A 20,824-nucleotide genomic window follows, 5' to 3' on the forward strand; every position below is an offset into this window, starting at 1 on the left:
GTGGGTACTGAATATTTGGGGGGTGAATTGAGGTTCCTTTAGTAGCAAGTGCTCCTGAAGAAGCTGGAAGCTGATCTATCCGGGGAAACGCGTTGAGCTGATTCACTTATTGCGACCTATCCACTTACCTGCAATCCATCTCCTGAACACAAAGAGCCAGTGGCCTCATCGGCGGCCAATGGAGGGCGGTACTTGGCCGCCGAGGAGAGGTACCATAGAGAGGTACCATAGCAGTAGCAGGGAGCAGGTGAGCATTTCCCCCGCCCCGTGAATCAACGCTGCCCCTCCTGGACACCCCGCCCCCACTGGTCAGCGGGAATCAGACGGCCATCACCCCCCACCCCTGTGCCACAGTATCGTCCGCTCACCACCCCCCGGAGCGCGGGGGCGGGCGGCGGGGGGATTGCCTGGGGCGTAGAGAGACTTTGCACTGGCCCTGGATAGAGCAACACCAGAGACTGCTAAAGTGGTCCACTTTCTTCTGGGATATCTAGCCCGATCCCTAAAAGCAGGCCAGACGCCAAGTGGTCAACATCAGGACATCTTGAGCTCTTGAAATCATAGAGCACATATACATATTGGGAACACTGTGATTTATCTACAACTAACGGGACCTCAATTCACCCCCCAAATATCCAGTACCCACCAGTGAATCACCTTGAAATTGGTAATATGGGGGGAAATTTACTAAAGTAAATTTGTAAAAAAAAGGTGTATTTGCATCCAGAAATACACTTATTTTTGACATTTACTATCCCGAAAATACGGCAATTCGTATTCGTATTGATAGCACATCAATACGAATACGAATTGCCGTATTTTCGGTATAGAAATGTCAAAAATAAGTGTATTGCTGGATACAAATACACCCATTTTTTTTACAAATTTCCTTTAGTAAATTTCCCCCATGATATCATCTCCCATGCAGTTTTGGAATATTCCATGACTTTTATCTGATTTTCAATTTCAATATATATCACCTGGTGTGACATCTATCCTTTTTCTAATTTTTAGATATTTTGTTTTACATTATCATCAGTTATATTATCATTATTGATATTTATATTTATATTAAGTACAGTTAATAAATATTATTTATCATTATGAACCGTCTTGGTTTTTCTGATAACTAACTGTACTGCACCCAGCAATGACATTTACACCCATGCTGTGTGACATCAGATGTTCTATTTATGATGTAACTCAATCACATGATCAACCCAGGCATAACTGTCACAATTCAACACACGTAAATTTCGTAAGAGGATAGAAATGTATGCTGTGCTTATTACATTATAATGTGCTTACTTTTTGGGGGGATGTTTGTGGATAATATATGACTGGCTGAAGCCAAATAAGTCTTCAGAGATCTAGTGCCAGCAGTGCCCTAACCGCACATCCACAAATAGTAATTTAAGAAAACCAATGTATTGTAGCATGTACCCATGACAAAGGTAAAGAAATAAGTCTTCACTTAGATTTATCCTTTAAATATGGGCTACTGCTCTGCTGTAGGGTGTCCTCCTGGCTTCTCCCTAACCTTCCATTTATGGTTCCTTCATGGAACACATGCCTTGTACGCAAACCATTTGGGACTAGAAATAATATAAAATTTCTACATGACATCCTCCCCACCCTTCACCCTTTTCCTGATATTTCCTCCTTTGGGATAGATTTTGGTACTTGCTGTAAACCACAATACTGCCGATTAGAAACGATCTGTAACTTTTCCTCAGATTTCCCCTGGATGTACCTGCCTCCAGTGTCAGTGCATGTCCTTGTGTTCTAATACTTCTCTTCATCTGAAGAATGTTTCCCTCCTAGTCCTAGACCTTGTTAAAACCCTTGATATATTTCAAAGTTTCTATCATGCCTCCCCTTTTCCCTCTCTGCTCCAAACTATACATATTGAGATTTTTAAGTCTTTCTGGGTAAGTTTTGCAGTTTAAGCCATGTACCATTTAAGTTGCCCTTCTTTGCACCGTCTCTAATGTATTTAAATCCTTCTGGAGGTACTGTATGATCTCCAGAACTGGACACAGAATTCTAGATGAGGTTGTACCAATGACCTATACAGTGGCATTATTACTTCTTTCATTCTGCATCTGACTTGCATTACTTGTTGCTTTGTTTGTTACATTGCTTACCTGCCTTTAGGTCACCTAAAAGAGTGACTTGATCCCTTTTCTTTTCAGTAGTTTCAAATGTAGTTCCATTAAAACTATATTTTGTCTTTGGACTTTTGAGACCCAAGTGCATGATTTAGCATTTTTTGCATTAAACTGTAATTGTCATGCTTTTGACCATTCCTCTAGTCTACCTCGATCATCCAGTCATTTGTTTAAACCTCTCCTAGTGTTTCTACCCTGGGGCATCATCCCTTTGTGTCATCGCAAAAAGGCAAACTTTCCTTTCAACACCATTTGCAATGTCAGCAATAATGATAATAGAAAACACTGGTCCAAGTATAGATCACTGGGGTACTCCACTCTTAACAATAACCTCTTGTGAATGCACTCCATTTACTGGAACCTTTATTTCCTGCAACCTTGGATCCATTGAACCATCGAAATATCCAATACCTTGCTTTCGAATTTATTATCAGTCTGTGATGTGGGACAGTGTTAAAAGCCAAATGAAGTCTAGAAAAGCTATATCTATGGCTCCTCCTTTATCTATTACTTTGGCCACCCAGTCAAAAAAGTCAATGTGGTTTGCTTGACACGATCTCCCCTGAATAAATCCATGCTGTTCGGGAACCTGTAAATTGTTGTGAATTCCAATCAATTTCCCAACTACTGGCAAGAGGCTCACTGGTTGGTAGCTTTTTGTGTCTTTCTTGCTTCCAATTTTGTGCAGTAACACTATGTTCACTCTTTTCCAGTCCTCTGGAATTACTCCTGTAGCTAATGAATAGTTGAATAATTCTGTTAATTGTGTTACCAGCACTACCAGTACCCCTTTAGCTCTCTTAGTATCCTTAGATGTATCCCACCTGGCCCCAATGATTTGTCCACTACATTTTTTTAAGAGACAGCCCATAAGGCCATATACAGCGCATCCAGAAAGTATTCACATCACTTTTTTCACATTTTGTTATCGCCTTATTCCAAAATGGAATAAATTAAGTTTTCCCCTCAAAATTCTACACACACAATACCCCATAATGACAACAATAATTAAAACAATTTTTTTTGGAGGAAATTTTGGAAAATGTATTAAAAAAAAACAAAAAAAACCCGAAGAAATCACATGCACATAAGTATTCACAACATTTCTCATAAAGCTCAGGTGCATCCTGTCTCCACTGATCATCCTTGAGATGTTCCTACAGCTTAATTGGAGTCTACATGTGGTAAATTCATTTGATTGGACATGATTTGGAAAGGCACACACCTGTCTATATAAGGTCCCACACATGACAGTGCATGTCAGAGCACCATCCAAGCATGAAGTTAAAGAAACTGTCTGTAGACCACAGAGACAGCATTGTCTCGAGACACAAATCTGGGGAAGGGTACAGAAAAATATCTGCTGCTTTAAAGGTCCCAATGAGCACAGTGGCCTCCATCCTCTGTAAATGGAAGAAGTTCAGAACCACCAGGACTGTTCCTACAGCTGGCCGGCCATCTAAACTGAGCAATTGGGGGAGAAGGGCCCTAGTCAATGAGGTGAACAACAACCTGATGGTCACTCTTCCAGAGCTACAGCATTCCTCTGTGGAGAGAGGAGAACCTTTCAGAAGGACAACATCTCTACAGCAAACCACCAATCAGGCCTGTATGGTGGAGTGGCCAGATGGAAACCACTCCTTAGCACATGGCAACCCACCAGGATTTTGCCAAAATGCACCTGAAGGACTCTCAGACCATGAGAAACAAAATTCACTGGTCTGATGAGATAAAAATGTAACTCTTTGGCGTGAATACCAGGCGTCATGTTTGGAGGAAACCAGGTACCACTCATCAGGACAATACCATCCCCTACAGTGAAGCATGGTGGTGGCAAGCATCATGTTGTGAAGATGTTTTTCAGAGGCAGGAACTCGAATACTAAAGGGAAAGATGAATGTAGCAATGTACAGAGACATCCTGGATAAAAACCTGGTCCAGAGCACTTGACTTCAGATCTAATCTCTTAATGAGCAGCAGTCAGGGAGCAAAATCATCCTATAGATTCTGCATCCTGCACCCTTCTGCATCCTGATGGCAGTGGAGTAGTACAATTCTAAAGGCCGTGGGCAGATGGCACCCTGACCACCCATTCGCCAGCCATACAAGGGAAGTTTGGTCTGCTGACAGACTATACACTTACAATCTCTATCCATGAGCAGATACCTGGTTTTGGAAATGCACAGAAACCGATTTTTAAGTTGTAACTTATAGACTATAATTATAATTTTTTTTTAAATCCTTTGGTCTTCTTACATGTAATCATGGATTTAGCAAAGCACCAGATTCAAAAATGATAATGGGCAATTCACACAGCAAATTAGCATGAACTGAATTTTTGATAAAGCTAAAGGGATGTAAATTTCTATTGTTCAATACGCTGAGCACTAATTACCAAGACACGCAATCCTATTGAATATTAAACTCCTGTTCACGCGCTAGTATGAATATAGATAATAATGGTGCAACATTACTACTTATGTCAAAGACTAATAATGTCTGCCTCTCCATTAGATAATTGCACCTTAAACACAGGACTGTGAATGACTCAGGACTGCTAATGACATTTTCAAACGCCAATGGTTTTATTTAAAGAGACGGCAAGAGTCTGGAGTGTTTTGTATTTGACTTATTTAAGGCAGTAGAGTCAGAGCCAATCAGAGTATAATTGTAAAAGACAATGTATGATTATGCTTGCCTGGCGCTTAAACTTCACCGACTAACAATAGAAAGAAAAGTTTCAAAGTGTCAACTATCTTTGCCATGGATGTCAGTGAACAGGGGATTTATAAAGAAAGAAAAGATTCCAGAAACAACAGTACAATTTAAACAGCATATAAACTAGCCTGTTGTGCAGTTGAACTGATAATAGAAGCAATGTTTAGCTTGTACGTACAATTTTAGTGTAGCAGGATGGTTATTTATTTATTTAAAGGCCATACAAACACATGATCTCAAAAGCTTTCTCTTCCTCTCTTCCTCCACATGTTCTAGACATTTTGCATAGAACAAATTACTGTATGTGTATGACCATGTCATAGATGAAATCAGAAGACCCAAGGAACGTCTGGTTAGATGTGCCATCAGACATTGTACTCTTATCTCTGCATTACAAATACATACTCTTCTTAGCATTATCCATTAACATGGGACTACTGGGAGAGTAGGTGGTCCATCAACATGGGATCCGGTTAACAGTCAATAGGTCAACCACTATTGGTCGACAGGCAAATAGGTCGAAACATGAAAAGGGTCGACAGGTTTTCAGTCGATATTGTCAAAAGGTCCACACAAACAAAAGGTCGACATGCACATGGTCGATGCAGGAAAAGGGCGACATGAGTTTTTCGTGATTGTTTCTAAAACCAACTTGTTCTTACTTCATGACTTAAGTGGGCATACAGCTGGACTATAAAAGTGCATGGTGAGTGCAGAAAATAATGCGAGGTGACGCGGTACACTTATACATTGATTTCGACATAGACACCATTTTCAACCATTTTCATGTCGACCTTTTGCATGTGTGATGACTTTTGGTCAATGCTACGATCAGTATGCATGTGCAGTCATTCGATAATAAATAGGATTACAAATCCGCACAGAAGCGGTCAGGTCCAAATACACCCCCCCCATATTAGAAACGCGGTTTTGAAATATCTGTCGCAGGTCAAATAAAGTCAAATTATATATTACTTTACCTTCTTTTTTTTGCATAACTCCCTATGTGTGATCTTGTTGCATATCACGCGGGAAGCAATATTGTTTCAATGACTACAGCAAGGTATACACATTAGCTTCTTCCATTCTGCTTACAGTACATTAGGCAAAGCATAGCAAGCAATCAAATTCGAATTGTCATATTTAGCACCTTCCAGAGGATAGAATCTCACTTCTAAGAACTCACAATTAGTAAATCTAAAGGAGCCCATACACGGTCCGTTGTGTAGGGCTCCGTTCTGTACTATGCGATGCGCGCTCCCGCGCATCACATAGTACGGTACAAAAAGTATGTGCTGCACATACTTTTTGCACTAGGTACACATCGGAACGGATCGCAGTGCATGCACACTGCATGCACTAGGGATGCGATCCGATCCGATGTGTACTTTAAAAGTACAGAACGGACCGAAAAAATGGACCGTGTATGGGGGGCATAACTCTAGTTTGTAAAAAGCATGCTTTATTTTTAATATTACTAATATCCAGTCATGATTTTTCATGTCAAATTGGATGTGGCTTTCCAAAACAGCCACAGTCTTGCATGAACGGTGTAAGTTATTTGGGGCCAGGAATACCTTGATAGTCTTGAAATCTCTTTGTGTCCTGCACAGATTCAAGGTATCATATCCCAGACACAGCAAAGCTGTTCCAAAATATAAGGGAGCTCCCGGCGTGGTTTACAGTAGGTGTCGTCCTCTTTTCTTTGAAAGTTTAGGGGATAATTCGGCATGGATTGTTAATGTGAGAATTTGTAGTGAACTGCGAGGAGAAAGCTGCTTAGACAGAAAGAGAAAAACACCCCTTGATAAATTGCAAGAGAATTGGGAATGTATCGCAAATCCATACGCAATTCCCGAACCATCAAATAGTTTCTCGCTGTCTGTGTAAACGGCTGGGCACACCTGCGTTTTTTTCCACCACACCCAGAAAATGGCAGGTTTACCCCCAAATGCCGGCTTCCTGTCCATCAAACTCTGTCCACATTGTGTTTACGATCCATATGAATTTTGAGATACTAATTCCCTTTGCATATGTGCGATGCATATGGTGGCCATGTGCAGTCATTCGATAATCGCTCGATTCGCAAATTCTCTGATTACTGATCCATACTTAATTATTTTCAGTTTTGATTCATAACCTGGGGTCTACTTTCTGCTTGCAACCACATTCGGGGAGGTTGGCCATAAGTCCATGGACATTATGCTTTTCTTGTTATTGCCATCCAGAATTAGCAAAACAGAACATTTATTTTCCCCTTTCCCTGGAGGTAAAAGGGGAGGAGCATGTGTGCAGTCATCGTGCAGGCCCCCTCCTCTCTCACTGTAGGTTCTAGTACTGCATCATAGTCTACTACACACAGTAGTGTAACTATAATGTAACAGACCCTGCGGTGGCTTGGAGGAGCCAGCGCCGTGGGGTCTGCGGGGGGGGCGCTGAGAACAAAAGCGCACTGCTCTGCTGCAACAGTTGATGCCCGCATCCAGGACTCCTCCCCCTGCACCCAGATTCCCTGGCGCCGCTTGATTGGTCCCGCTCTGACCACTGAGGAACGAGGGACCAGTGCCCACAACACAGCCGCTGAGGAGTGCAAGTCTCTGCACTGCTAGAAGTGTGCTAGCAGAGGTCTGCACCATAGGTACTTCAGGATGGTGGGAGCGTCCACATGATGGGGGGGGGGGGGGGGGGGGGAAGGTGCAGCAGCGGTGAATAACGCTGCATAGAGCAACCCTTGCCCAGTGTGCAGCCTGCCTGACCCCAGTCCTTCAGGAGTATATATATATATATATATATATATATATATATATACACTAAATGCTATGTGGTGTGTATAGATAGATAGATAGATATGCGGGGGCAACACAAACTTTTTTTTGCAGGGGGGGAGCCAACTTTCTAGTTACGCCACTGACTGCACATGAGTAGGTCTCCTGGAACATAATGCTCTCACCATGTTCCCAGTGGCTTCTCAACCATCATCATGAAAATGTGTCTTCTCCAGTGATGTCTACAGCACCGACATAAGCCCTACCAACAATGAAAGAGGGAGCTTTTCTCACTATAAATATGCCTCACAGATATCATATGCTGTGATGTATTCTATTGATTTTTGTATTTAGTTTTATAATGTTTTAATCTTGCATTTCAAATCTGTTTCACAACTTCGCTGATAATGAGATATCTGTCTCATCCTCTGCAAATTCTTGCATAAAAATATATTATAATAAGCACAAATAAGAATCAGTCATTCAAAAAGAAATAGAATCTAAGCAATACAGTAAACGCCTGAATAGCTGGATGCTGGTGTTGCAAAAAAAAAAAAAAAAAAAGATACTTAACAAGCTCGGAAAATGATCATATTTCAAACAAGTAATTTTGTTCAATGTCATCATTACTTACCATAAAGGAAACAGACCAAGCCTAGCAATTACGAACACCAGAGCAAACACGACAAACAGGAGGTCGCACAGTCTTTGACACTTGGAATAATTTGCCATTTTGGCAGCCTAGGATATAAAAAAGAGAAACTGTAAACTGACGTCATATGCAACATGTTATCCGCCAATGACATTTTTATTTCCATCCTGTTTTTGTGGATACATTTCAAAAATATATAAAAAAACAAGAAAATAAGCAAAACTTCCACCTCAAAGATTCTGTAGTTAAAAGTCAGATCAGAGCAGGAGGATTTCTGAACACATAGACGTAGCCATGTGTGACTGTTCACACCCGTGATTGCACAATGGAGAGTCAGTGGGCTGCGGGTGTGAATATACGCACGCACCTTTGTGCGTGCATGCGCACCATTGTAAACCAGTCACGGATGCGATTAATGGCAGCCACAATGAACTTAGCTACATATGGAAGTGACTAAATATAATAGTGATGGTGTCTTATTGCTTGTACTCTATTTTCTCCTGAATTTGTGACAAGTCTGTGTTTCATTCTTTTTATTAATAACAGTTTATATATATACTGTATAGGAACTGTGGGGAAGATTTATGAAGCAGTGATAAGGGACAAAAGTGAGCCAGAGGAGAAGTGGCCCATGGTAACCAATCAGCACTGAGGTACCATATATAATTTGCATAATATAAAATTATACAGAGCAGCTGATTGGCTGCCATGGGCCACTTCTCCTCTGGCTCACTTATCCTCCCTTATCACTGCATTATACAACTACCCCTGTGACAGTTGGGCGCATGCTTGACCACCGTACCAGAACTTTCATAAGATTCTGGCTCCCAGGAGTGTGAAAGGAACATGATAGTGTGATTTACTATAAATTGGGCAATTATGGCACTATTGCCCACAGCATGATGATGGGAATCAATTGGAAATATTACACAACAGGGATGCAATCAATGGCTAGAGTGGAAGTTCACATTTAATAAATTGCACCTAAGAATTACACAGTGGAAGTAGAAGGTACAGTATATTTTTTTAGACAATTAGAATGGTGAGATTTAGCTTTCTTGACATGATAATGTTGACACAGGCATGATGTTGAAATGCAATATGTCAACATATTAAGAATGTTGACACTGGAAGTCATCGATCTGTAGATGTATGGAATTTTTTTAAGAACAAAAAACAAAAGGACAGCAGGAATATAGTGGGGAAAGGATTACTACATAATTGTATATTTACTGTATCTACAGTACCTATACCTACAACGTCAGCTATTCCCCACTCGGAATGTTGAGCCTCACCTCTAGCAGAACATCCGCCATGTCATGAAGGCACATCACCAAGGTACCTACACGTACCATGTTGTTTACATATGAGAATGTAATGAGAGATACTGTTGCAAGATGATGGAGGAACATGATGCAGAAGTCCTAGAAAAGAACAAAAATTATGTTTACATGTCCAAAGAAATCTAAATATATACAAACAATTATACAGATACAGTATATGGATTACCAGATAGTGTATCAATAAAACGTGGAGAATCTGGTGCCCAATGTACAGGCTTCACTGTCAGTGCAGCTGATTGGATTGCTACTGTGGTATAGCCAATCAAATGCATTAACAACTATTAGGGTGGCTGGTGTACTCCCATCATTCTTCAGGTTTATGAGTAAGTATACCTGTAGTTTTCACTGTCACAGCTGTAACCAGTGCCAGACTGGAGAATGAAAGGCCTCCAAGAGGAACATAGTGGCAGGGGACCACATATGATGTTTTAAAATGAATGCTGATGGAATAAAGCTTTTCTGCACATTCATTGTGTTGGTGAGTGTTATCATTTGGCATCACAAGACCATTAAAGTGGAGCACCGCTGCTGTATCTCTGTGATGGACTGAGTGCAGTTCTATTCTACAAATATATAAGAGGGTGGATCAATTAGTACCTGTGTTTAGACAAGTGTCGTTGCTGAGGAAAGTTGGTATTACTATTGTGTACTACCAACTTTCAAACAACATCATACCAAATTTAAGATTGATTCATAGGTTAGTTTTTTATATATATATATATATATATATATATATATATATATATATATATATATATATATATATAGACAGGGAGTGAGAATTGTCACTCAGGTCTTATGTCTTATGTGAGCTGCGTGGATTGCCTTGCCCTGGTGCCAACAGCTGGAGGTGAGGCTATAGCAAACCTTCTATGCAGAGTGGAGGAAGCACGGGCAGGGCCGGTGCAAGGCACCGGAGCGCCCCAGGCGAGTCGGGGTGGGGGCGCCCCGGTGCCGGGGGGAGGGAGGGGGGGGGGTGGTACCTCTGTAAAAAAATTGCTGCCCCAGCGTCCCTGCAGTGCTGGGGCGGTCAGGGGTGTCCGTGCCGTAGGGGTACCTGCGGCGCCGTCATGTGTATAAAGCTGGCTGCGTCCGGCGGGGTCCCTGTAGTGAATAGCAAATAACTAGCGCTTCCCGCGTCGCCGCGCACATAGCGCTAGTTATTTGCTATTCACTACAGGGACCCCGCCGGCCGCAGCCAGCTTTATACACATGATGGCGCCGCAGGTACCCCTACGGCACGGACAACTCTGACCGTCCCAGCACTGCAGGGACGCCGGGGCAGCAATTTTTTTACACAGTAAAACTGCCGCCCTCCAGGTGCCGGCGCCCTAGGCAAATGCCTAGAGCTGCCTAGTGGTGGCGCCGGCCCTGAGCACGGGCACTCAGGGACTACCATTGCAGGTGAAGACAGGGACCAAATGTATTCCATATAGGTCTGACCTATATGGAATACATTCGGTCCCTGTCTTTACCTGCAATGGTTGTCCCTGAGTGCCCGTGCTTCCTCTACTTTCCCTCTCTCCCTCTCTCTCTCTCTCTCTCTCTCTCTCTCTCTCCCTCTCTCCCTCTCTCTCTCTCTCTCTCTCTCTCTTTCTCTCTCTCTATATATATATATATATATATATATATATATATATATATATATATATATATATATATAGAGGAATGCGGAAGCTGCAGCACTCAAGATTTGTCAAGAAAAAGACTGCAGGTAGCCACAGATATGTTGACGTTTCAGCCTTTAATAGGGATTTTTCAAAACTGCTTACATGTAAGCGGTTTTGAAAAAAGCCTATTATAGGCTGTAACGTCAACATATCTGTGGCTACCTGCAGTCTTTTTCTTGACAAGTCTCGAGTGCCGCAGCTTCTGCATTCCTATTGCTGTGTTGTGACCTGAACATTTCTGAGGGCACAGGGCCAGACTATGTAAAGGAGCTGAGCAGGGCCGGTGCAAGGCACCGGAGCGCCCCAGGCGAGTCGGGGTGGGGGCGCCCCGGTGCCGGGGGGGGGGGGGGGGGTGGGTGGGTGTACCTGTCCTGCGGCTGTGTATATAAAACTTGCGGCGGCGGCAGCGGGGGTCCCTGCAGTGGAGAAATAACGAGCGATATCCGCCTGGCTACGCGGAAGCGCTTCTGGTGTAAAAACACTGGCCGCACGGCGCACGCTGATTGGCTCAGCCAATCAGCATGCGGCCAGTGTTTCCACAACAGAAGCGCTTCCGCGTAGCCAGGCGGATAGCGCTCGTTATTTCTTGACTGCAGGGACCCCCCGCTGCCGCCGCAAGCTTTATATACACAGCCGCAGGACAGGTACCCCCGCGGCCCTGGAGCTGAGTGCCAGAATCATTTACTGATAGATAGATAGATAGATAGATAGATTCAGAGAGAATTAGGGCTCTAGAGGATAGTAATAGTTGCTTTGACCTGATACCTTCAAGGTATGGAATTCCAACAATGCATTGTTTACCAGCAGTACTCTAGGGACTTGTCACTTTAGGTAGGTGCTATAGAAGTGCATGTCCAGCTGCCAATGAGGGGCAGGAAATTAAGGGAACCAAAAAGAAATTAGATCTTGCCAACCAACTGGAAAAACTTTGTGGCACTCCATTTCACATGTATGTAATGTATAATTAGTCTTAAACCTGTTCCCCAAAGGAGGGAGGGGGCCCATCTGGGGTTTCTCCTTTACCCATGTGGGCCAGTCCAACCTTTCTTGTAACTCATATGAATACACACAAAGATTATAGCAATGTTTGCCAAACTTTATATTGTCCCCCTAGGCCCAATAATTGTATTCCCGAGCCTCTCACCCATTGACGCAACTACTAAATGATTAAACTCTCAATGAAAGTTTTTATAGCATATAATACGAACTTTATCAGGGCTTAAAGTGGTCCTGGAGAGGTGGTGTTACTGCATTTTCCCTGCCACCGACCCACCCCCACCCCCATTAGGCGGAGCCCAGGATGACAGGGTTTTCAGCACTCCATGCAAATTATACATTTGAGCCCTACCTCCCATACTTTATAAAGGGACAGTGGCCTCAGAAGAAAAGGGTGTGGTCATACACTAGTACCCCCCAATTCATATTATGTCACAGAGTAGCACAATCATATTCCCATTACACCCATGTTTCATATTATACAACATACAGATGGGGCCGGCACGACATCCGCTGTTCTCTGGCAGATGGGGAGCGCCGGTGGACATGAGTGGAGTGGACGCGAAAGTGTCTCACACGTCTACTGACGAGAATGGGGCACGCAAGCATTTCCGATGTGCGTGCCCCATTTTGGTGGTTGGCGATAGCTGGCAGGTGGTGATCAGCACGATGGGAGATGCTCACATGATTGGCTCCATCTGTAGTAGTGCCCCTTATTCGTTAGGCTACACAGTAATACTCCTTAACCCAATATGCCACACAGTAGTTTTGCTTATACACAATACCCACAATAGTAGTGCCTCTTACACATAATTCCCACGGTAGTGACCCTTATACACATCTGTCTCTTTCACTCCAATAGTTCACTCTCCATGTCCCTCCAGCAGCTTTCCATCCTCTCAAGCCCCCTCTCATCTTGTCTTCAGTATGCACAGAGCCTGCTCCTGTTAGTGGCTCTTCTTCTTCTTCTCTTCAGATATTACATACACCATGCCAGAAAAGGAAGCCACTGGGACAGGCATCTCTGTTGGATTGCAGGGCAGTTGTGGAGGTGGAACTGGTTCCCTTTACCATTACCATTACTAGTTTCCTTTACCATTCCAGTTTTACCCCTGGACTTTATTCTCACATACAATACACACCCACAACTAGGAGGTTTTAGCAAGGAGTACATGTGCAGGAGAGAATATATGTACACTATGTAACACCACCCTCCCACAATAGACCTAATTTACAAACTTCTTAAAATGTTGGTCAGACTCTCTTATAGAACAAGATACCAACTGTATATGCTGAACTTTTATCTCCTGCCTTCAAAATATGTGGACTCACACAGTTGTCACTTGGAATCGTGACCTTCTTCTTATTTCTTCCCACCTCACATATATCTAATATAATGAAAACTTTACGGTCTTCATATTTACAAGAGGTCCATGTCACATTTATTCACCAAAGCTATTTATGCCAGTCACAAATGTAGAAACTTTATCCCAGGTGAGATGGGGCTATGTCCTAAATGTAGATCTAGCACCTATACATATATTCATCAATGGTGGGAAAGTAGGAAAATTAAGACAGTTTGGCACAAACTAATAAATTTCCTCCATACTACGTTTCACACTACTTTTGTTTTTGACCCTTATGCCCTCTTATTTGCAAATATTTTAACTTTGTTAGATGATGGATTAAATGAACACGATCGCAAAGAAAACAATTTTAAAGAATTGGAAATCGTCCTCTACCCCTTTGTTTGGTGAGGTTCAAAATATGTTACTAAAATTTTTACTTTTTGACAGGCAATCCACTTTATCTGTCATTGAAAATTGTGTATTGTTGTTTTACGATAAATGGGTACACTACATAGAATCATTAACTTCCATAATAACCCAAATACTCCATACATTTGAAAGCACTGACTGGTGGCATTACCGACAACTATCCAACACTCACTAAAGAGAATATACGCAATAACTGGCCGAATGTAGAGATTACCGTTGTGAATTTCCATATGATCTGCATCAATACCTTTGATAAATTGTTTCCCCATTCCCTAACCATCCTTTTCTCCCCATGTCTCATTTTATATCTTAGATTTTATATGTTTTTGTATTATTATTGGAATTTTGCAGCGCTATGCCAAGTATCCAGCTTTCACTGACTCTACCCCCCCCCTTTTGCCACCACCCCACCACCACCCATGCTAGCCTGATGAGCCCCTCCACTGCTGCCCTGTGAGCAGCAACTTAAATATGGCGCCGCTGATGGCTGTCTAGGATCTGTGTCCTATATCTGAACTGGTTTTTTCTGCCTACCTATCTGGCTGGTGCAATCACCAAGTGGCACCACTGAATGGCTGCCTGGGTGTATACGTAAGTATACCTGGCCAATACAGCTGATTCTGATTCTGGACATTACATGTTACAGATGATTTGTCATGTGTTATAGGGAAGGAACAGTTTTTGAGAGTAATTCCGCACTGGTCAGTGGCGCTTACCTGCCGTTGTTTAGTTGGGAAGTAATCCAGCGGTTACCTTATGACCAGGCGCACACATGTGACCGGCGCTCAGCTGACAGAGTCAGGGACAGACCAGCAAAAGAGACTAAGGCGGCACAGAGCGGCGTGGACACACACTGCGCCCGGTCATAAGGTAACCGCTGGATGCATCCAGCGGGTCTCCCGTCACTGAAACACTGAATATATTGTGTATAGGGGTGCTGAACCACATGCTTGCCTATACTTAAACTAATATATGCCGAACTGAGAACTGTTCACTACTATTCCTGAGTGTCTGTATACAGATCTGTATCAAACACTGTATACCTGCAGTACCTGTCTTGGAGATATCTTTTGATTTTACACTAAAAGGGGTATTAGTGACCTATGATTAAATCCTAAATACCAGTACCTAGACCTTGGTATCACACTAGGATCTATGAGGATCACACTGTTACCATATCTAACCCTATCTCCTCTGTTAGAACAGGCATTAAATGCCTGATTATATTGTTTAACTATTTTTGCAAGCGCTACTCATTAACAAGGAATCATGACTCTATCTATATTTTAACCTATTACATAATAAAAAAAAATAATTTTAAAACCTGCAATTTAAGCTAGATAAATCTCTGTGATATACGGGTGCCCCCACAAAGATTATTTCTTTCCCTCTCTCCTCCCTTGGCACTTATACATTTACGTTACAGATGATGTCGATATTTACAACTCTAACGTTACATCCCTAATTATTTGATTTTTTCCAATTACCACATCAATCCATTTTTGGCAAAATCATCTTTATTGACAACTTTGGTATATCACCAGTGATATGTACAATCTGTTAGCCTTTATTGTTATACGTTGACTTGGAGGTGTAAACAAGAATTACACCTTTTACTGTGATGTTCACAATGACATTCCAATTCTGCATTCATCTGTTGTTTGCTAAGATGTTTGATCAGTTTGCATATGTTTAAAAAAATAATTATTATTTTTTTCTAACCATGCCAATTTCTTGACTATATGCTCTATGCATTTTGCAACTCATTTGATAAAAGAAAATCAGTTTTCATGTAAAACACGAAATTGTCTGGGTGACCCCAATCTTTTCAACGGGATCTAAGGCATTTGTTTCTGTACACCAGATGGAGCTTTTTCTAAAGAGAACTAAGCATGAATGAAGTCTGTTGGGGCTCCTACTGATTGCCTTACAGAAACTGTATTGTAACTTGGTACACAGCAGAACTGAAAAGTCACCCTGATTTTATCATCTGTAAACTATACTGTAATTATAGATGCTTGCACAGCATTACACACAGTGCACTCAATTCGTCTACAGTTATGTTCGTCACCCTGCGTTCGAAACTGGTTTAGGATCATTGAAGTTTTCATTTTATTATCAGTACACTATACTGTAATCATTTTTTATATTGATCATTTTATTTTCCTTTTTTTTAATGGAAGAGATGCTCGAACAGCATTTCCCACAGTGATTGGCTTCTCTGCTAAAATGTCCCAAGCTACTGTAGGCACCTCTGCCCAAATTCTGACTTCTACATATGCCTATGCTGAATTGGACACTAAACAGTGGTTAAGGTGATGCTTTACATTGCTGTTCCCCTGGGTTTGAATCCTGCTAAGGAGCATTAGCAGCTGTTAATTAGTTTAATTTTACCAACAGTACACTATACTGTAATTATGGTTTTTTGTTTATGCTTTTTTTAAGTCAAAGCTTCAAGATGTTATAAGGTGATACATACAGTACATGTATTATAAAGCCCAAAATAAGAAACAAAGGAAATTAGAAACACAGTAAAATTGTCAAGCAATAGGAGTAAATTACAAACATTGTGCTAGTATAATGTATGAAAGTATTATCATTCAAAAAAAAAATTGGAGGGTTATTGAGCAAAATACGTTCATCTTACCAAACAGTTTTTCGAAAGCAATGAAATGTGGCTTGTCTAATAGACAGCGGTAGAATCCCAATATAACTGCCCAAGGTATCCAAAAGTTTTTTTCGCGTGAGTTTCTAATTTGCATTAATAAAATTGTAATAACAGGACAGGACCGGAAACAATGGTATATATCTGCTTGAGAAAATGTACATTTCGGACATATTGGAGCATTTAGCATTGGAAAAGTAGTTATAGAAAATTCTAGCATTTTAAGTAAGTCTTTTACGGTTAATGTAGGAAAATGATTTACTGCTTGAAAAAGGAACCAGACAGGATTGAAACATGTTGCAGATGCAGGAGGGATTTTAGAAGGAGCGGCAATTTTTGCTGATATAGCGTATCTATTGAGGCTCAGGTGACCGAGTCATCCAGAGATACGAATCTGCCAGATAAGATAACATCAGATAAGCCCTATAAACGTGCTTGTCCAGTAAAAGACATAATCCTGTTTCTATTGAAGTTACCATATATGTTTTATGGATAATTGAATTTCATAAAGTGTTTAGAAAATAAAAACTTTTTTGGGGACGTATTACACTATCATCTCTTACATATCTCTTTTATATTTTTTGACATATGATGGCTTGTCAAAGGCGAAGATGAGATAAAAAAAGGGAAGTACAGTATTGTTTTTTAACACTTTGCTTGATTCACCATTACTTTTAACCTTTCACGCACAGTCCCTATTCTCACTACCACTACACCCCATTGATTCAGACCTGTGCGTGAGGAAGAATAATTTAGAGGTTCTCTGAGAAATTTTTAATATAACGATATTGCTCCTTAAAATAAGGGGAGTGCCACCAATACATTGTCAAGGTCAGTACCCCAGTCCCCTGTTGGAATAAGCTTAGATATTTTGTTGGTACAGTATAATATTGAGCTTGCAAGAAGTGAAGGTTAAAAACATTAATAATAGGATAATTAGCAAAGGCCTCTGAAAATGTAAACTGTTTATTATTTTGTGGATTAATGAGTTAACCCACTCTATACAGTCCCGCCACCATCCAAGCAGTGAAAACTGGAGATGCATCGCCATTTTGTAAGTTTGGATTCTGTACAAAAGGCAGTGTGCATAGTGTGGGTTAGTGTGACTCTACCCTTCAAGAATTTTTAGTCAAAGGAGTCAATTTTATCCTGAATAATAATTATTTTATGTTCAAAGGAGATTATTATCTACAGCGGGTCGGGACTGCAATGGGCACCAGGCTCGCTCCGAGCTATGCCAATCTGTTTATGGGGCAATGGGAGTCAGATTATATATTGGCAGATACCCCATTCGGAGCGAGCCTGGTGTCCTGGACTCGCTATATAGATGATGTCTTGTTTTTATGGAAAGGAAGTCGTTCCATTTTAGATGATTTTTGTGTCTTTTTGAATGATAACCCTTTTAACATCGAATTCAGTTTTAATATAAGCAATGTGTCGGTGAACTTTTTAGATGTCACTATTTATGAGGAGGGACGTATTTTAAAAACAAAAACATTTAATAAACCCACAGACTCACAAAGTTATATCCACCTGGACAGCTGCCACCACAAAAATTGGCTCAATTGCATCCCCCAAGGCCAATTTAAGCGCCTAAAATGAAATTGTACAGATGAAATAACTTATAAAGAACAAGTGAAAACAATGGCAGAGAAATTTGTGGAAAGTGGTTATAATAAGGATAATGTGGAAAGAGAAATGAGGAAAGTAGATGCTATAGAGAGGTCTGACCTGTTGAAGAATAAAACAAAAAATCCCCTGATAGAGAAGAAGGATAATAAGAAATGGGCTTTCATCACCGATTGAATATTCAATAAAAAAACATTGGCATCTCCTGAAGAAAGACCCAATTATTGGAAATGATATACCAATAAACCCCTTGTTTATTTACAGGAAAGCACCCAATCTAGCTAATAAACTGACCCGAAGCATGCACCCTAGTAACACCTTGAGAAGGGGGATTAGGACGAGAGGCTTTCATAGGTGTGGGTGCTGCAAAGCATGCATCAACATCAAGGGCGAGAAAAAGGTGGAAACCATTGATATCAATGGCAAGGAACACAAAATTGAAGAGTTTATCACCTGCAACGTAAAAAATGTGATTTATCTTATTGGGTGCTCATGTGAAAAATACTATATTGGTAGGACTTCTCGTCCACTAAAAACACGCATGGGAGAGCATATTCGGAATATTGAGAAGGGTGTGGAAACACACTCCCTCTCACAGCACTTTAAAACCGCCCATGCGTGCTCCATAAGGCACATTAAATTATTTATGGGAATTTAATATGTGGAAGGGAATAGCAGAAGAAGAGATCTAAGCACTCAACTTGCAAAAACTGAGATGCAAATGATCTACTATTTTAATACGCTCAAACCAAATGGAATAAATGCAGATTTTGAGCTTAAATGGTTTTTATGATGGTTTTATGGTATTTTTATCCCTTCTGCTTTTACCCTACATATTGTATACATATCCATATATTGCTGCTATTTTTATCTGTTTTCCGTGCTGCTATTGATATCTGAATTTTTTTTACTTATTTATTCATAGACAAATTGGATTCCTGTTGTTAAATAATATGGACATTGAATGGACTTATGTGTGGGCAAAGATTTTGCCCTTAAAAGCGCAAGTCACATGACTGCAATTATGGATTCAACACCTTACACTGATCAGGTACATCTGAAACCGGAAGTACCATGGACGCTATGTACACCCTGCTGCTGGCTTCAGTTACACCCAGCAGAATAGAAGCCGGAACCGGAAGTGCACGCGGCGCCCGTCCAGCTTCCTGTCCTGTGTACATAAGATCCTTAGACACAGCCGGAACCGGAAGTGACGCGGACGTCCTTCCGGCCTAACTACACCCGGAAGTGTACATACAGAAGTGAGCTTCACATACACCCGCAGGTGTGCGGGAAAACGGACATTTGTGATTGGACATTTGTTTACATAAATATAGGTCCTCATACCTACAGAGGCATACACCTTGATAAAGGATCCAGAGAGGGATCCGAAACGCGTTGGTGGACACGGGCCCAGCAGACGCCTAGGAGAGGAGATTACCTTCAGACTGTGGAAGCACCTGCGTGACCCGGGATCCGTATGTGACCTTGCATATGCCTGTTTGAACAGTTTTTCATTTAACAGTTCCAATCCATCTGGCAATTACCTTTCCAGGCCTATGCCTACAGCCCAGTGTACTTTGTATGCCTACCCGGATCTTTGGAAAATCTTTTTAACATTGTACCCCCTTGTTTTTATTTATTGTGGAAATTAAAATACAGTTTTATGCGATGATATCTTATGTTTGTATCTTCACATATATCATCTTTGGGGCTTGGTGATATGGAGACGACCTTGTGAGGATCAAGGAAAAGGAATTGCATGAGAGAAAAACCCTGAGAAGGGAAGTGTCTTTTGCATGCATAATATATAAGCGCTGGTTGAGCGTCTATTTCAACTCTTTTTGCATGTCATTGTCTTTTTTTGGGTAAAGAAGAAATACCCTTGAGATAGCACCATCCTAGCAGCCTATTGCGCACTGTGGTGTATACCAATATTGTTTCATTTGCACTATTCGCCCCATTGATTCAGACCTGTGCGTGAGGAAGAATAATTTAGAGGTTCTCTGAGAAATTTTTAATATAACGATATTGCTCCTTAAAATAAGGGGAGTGCCACCAATACATTGTCAAGGTCAGTACCCCAGTCCCCTGTTGGAATAAGCTTAAATATTTTGTTGGTACAGTATAATATTGAGCTTGCAAGAAGTGAAGGTTAAAAACATTAATAATAGGATAATTAGCAAAGGCCTCTGAAAATGTAAACTGTTTATTATTTTGTGGATTAATGAGTTAACCCACTCTATACAGTCCCGCCACCATCCAAGCAGTGAAAACTGGAGATGCATCGCCATTTTTAAAGTTTGGATTCTGTACAAAAGGCAGTGTGTATAGTGTGGGTTAAGGTAGAATTTATGATGTAATATGAATAGTCATTAAAAGGGGATTTTCATGTCTGAGGGTATATCTTTATCTTCCATATGCAAGAAGGCTAGAC

At 41.2% G+C, this 20,824-nt stretch overlaps 1 protein-coding gene across 2 annotated transcripts in view; it reads right to left on the reverse strand.

The window, feature by feature from the left end:
* Positions 1-20,824, reverse strand: part of CERS6 (ceramide synthase 6) — a 228,843-nt gene that overhangs the window by 24,251 nt on the left and 183,768 nt on the right. For both annotated transcript variants that reach the window (XM_083153897.1, XM_083153896.1), the window contains exons 7-8: positions 9,602-9,730; positions 8,289-8,395 (exon numbers count right to left, since the gene is read on the reverse strand). In XM_083153897.1, coding sequence (XP_083010023.1) covers positions 8,289-8,395; positions 9,602-9,730 — 236 coding nt within the window. The remainder of the gene's footprint in view (positions 1-8,288; positions 8,396-9,601; positions 9,731-20,824) is intronic.

This window comes from Crinia signifera, chromosome 7 (assembly GCF_055691185.1).
Source record: "Crinia signifera chromosome 7, ASM5569118v1, whole genome shotgun sequence".
NCBI lineage: Eukaryota > Metazoa > Chordata > Amphibia > Anura > Myobatrachidae > Crinia > Crinia signifera.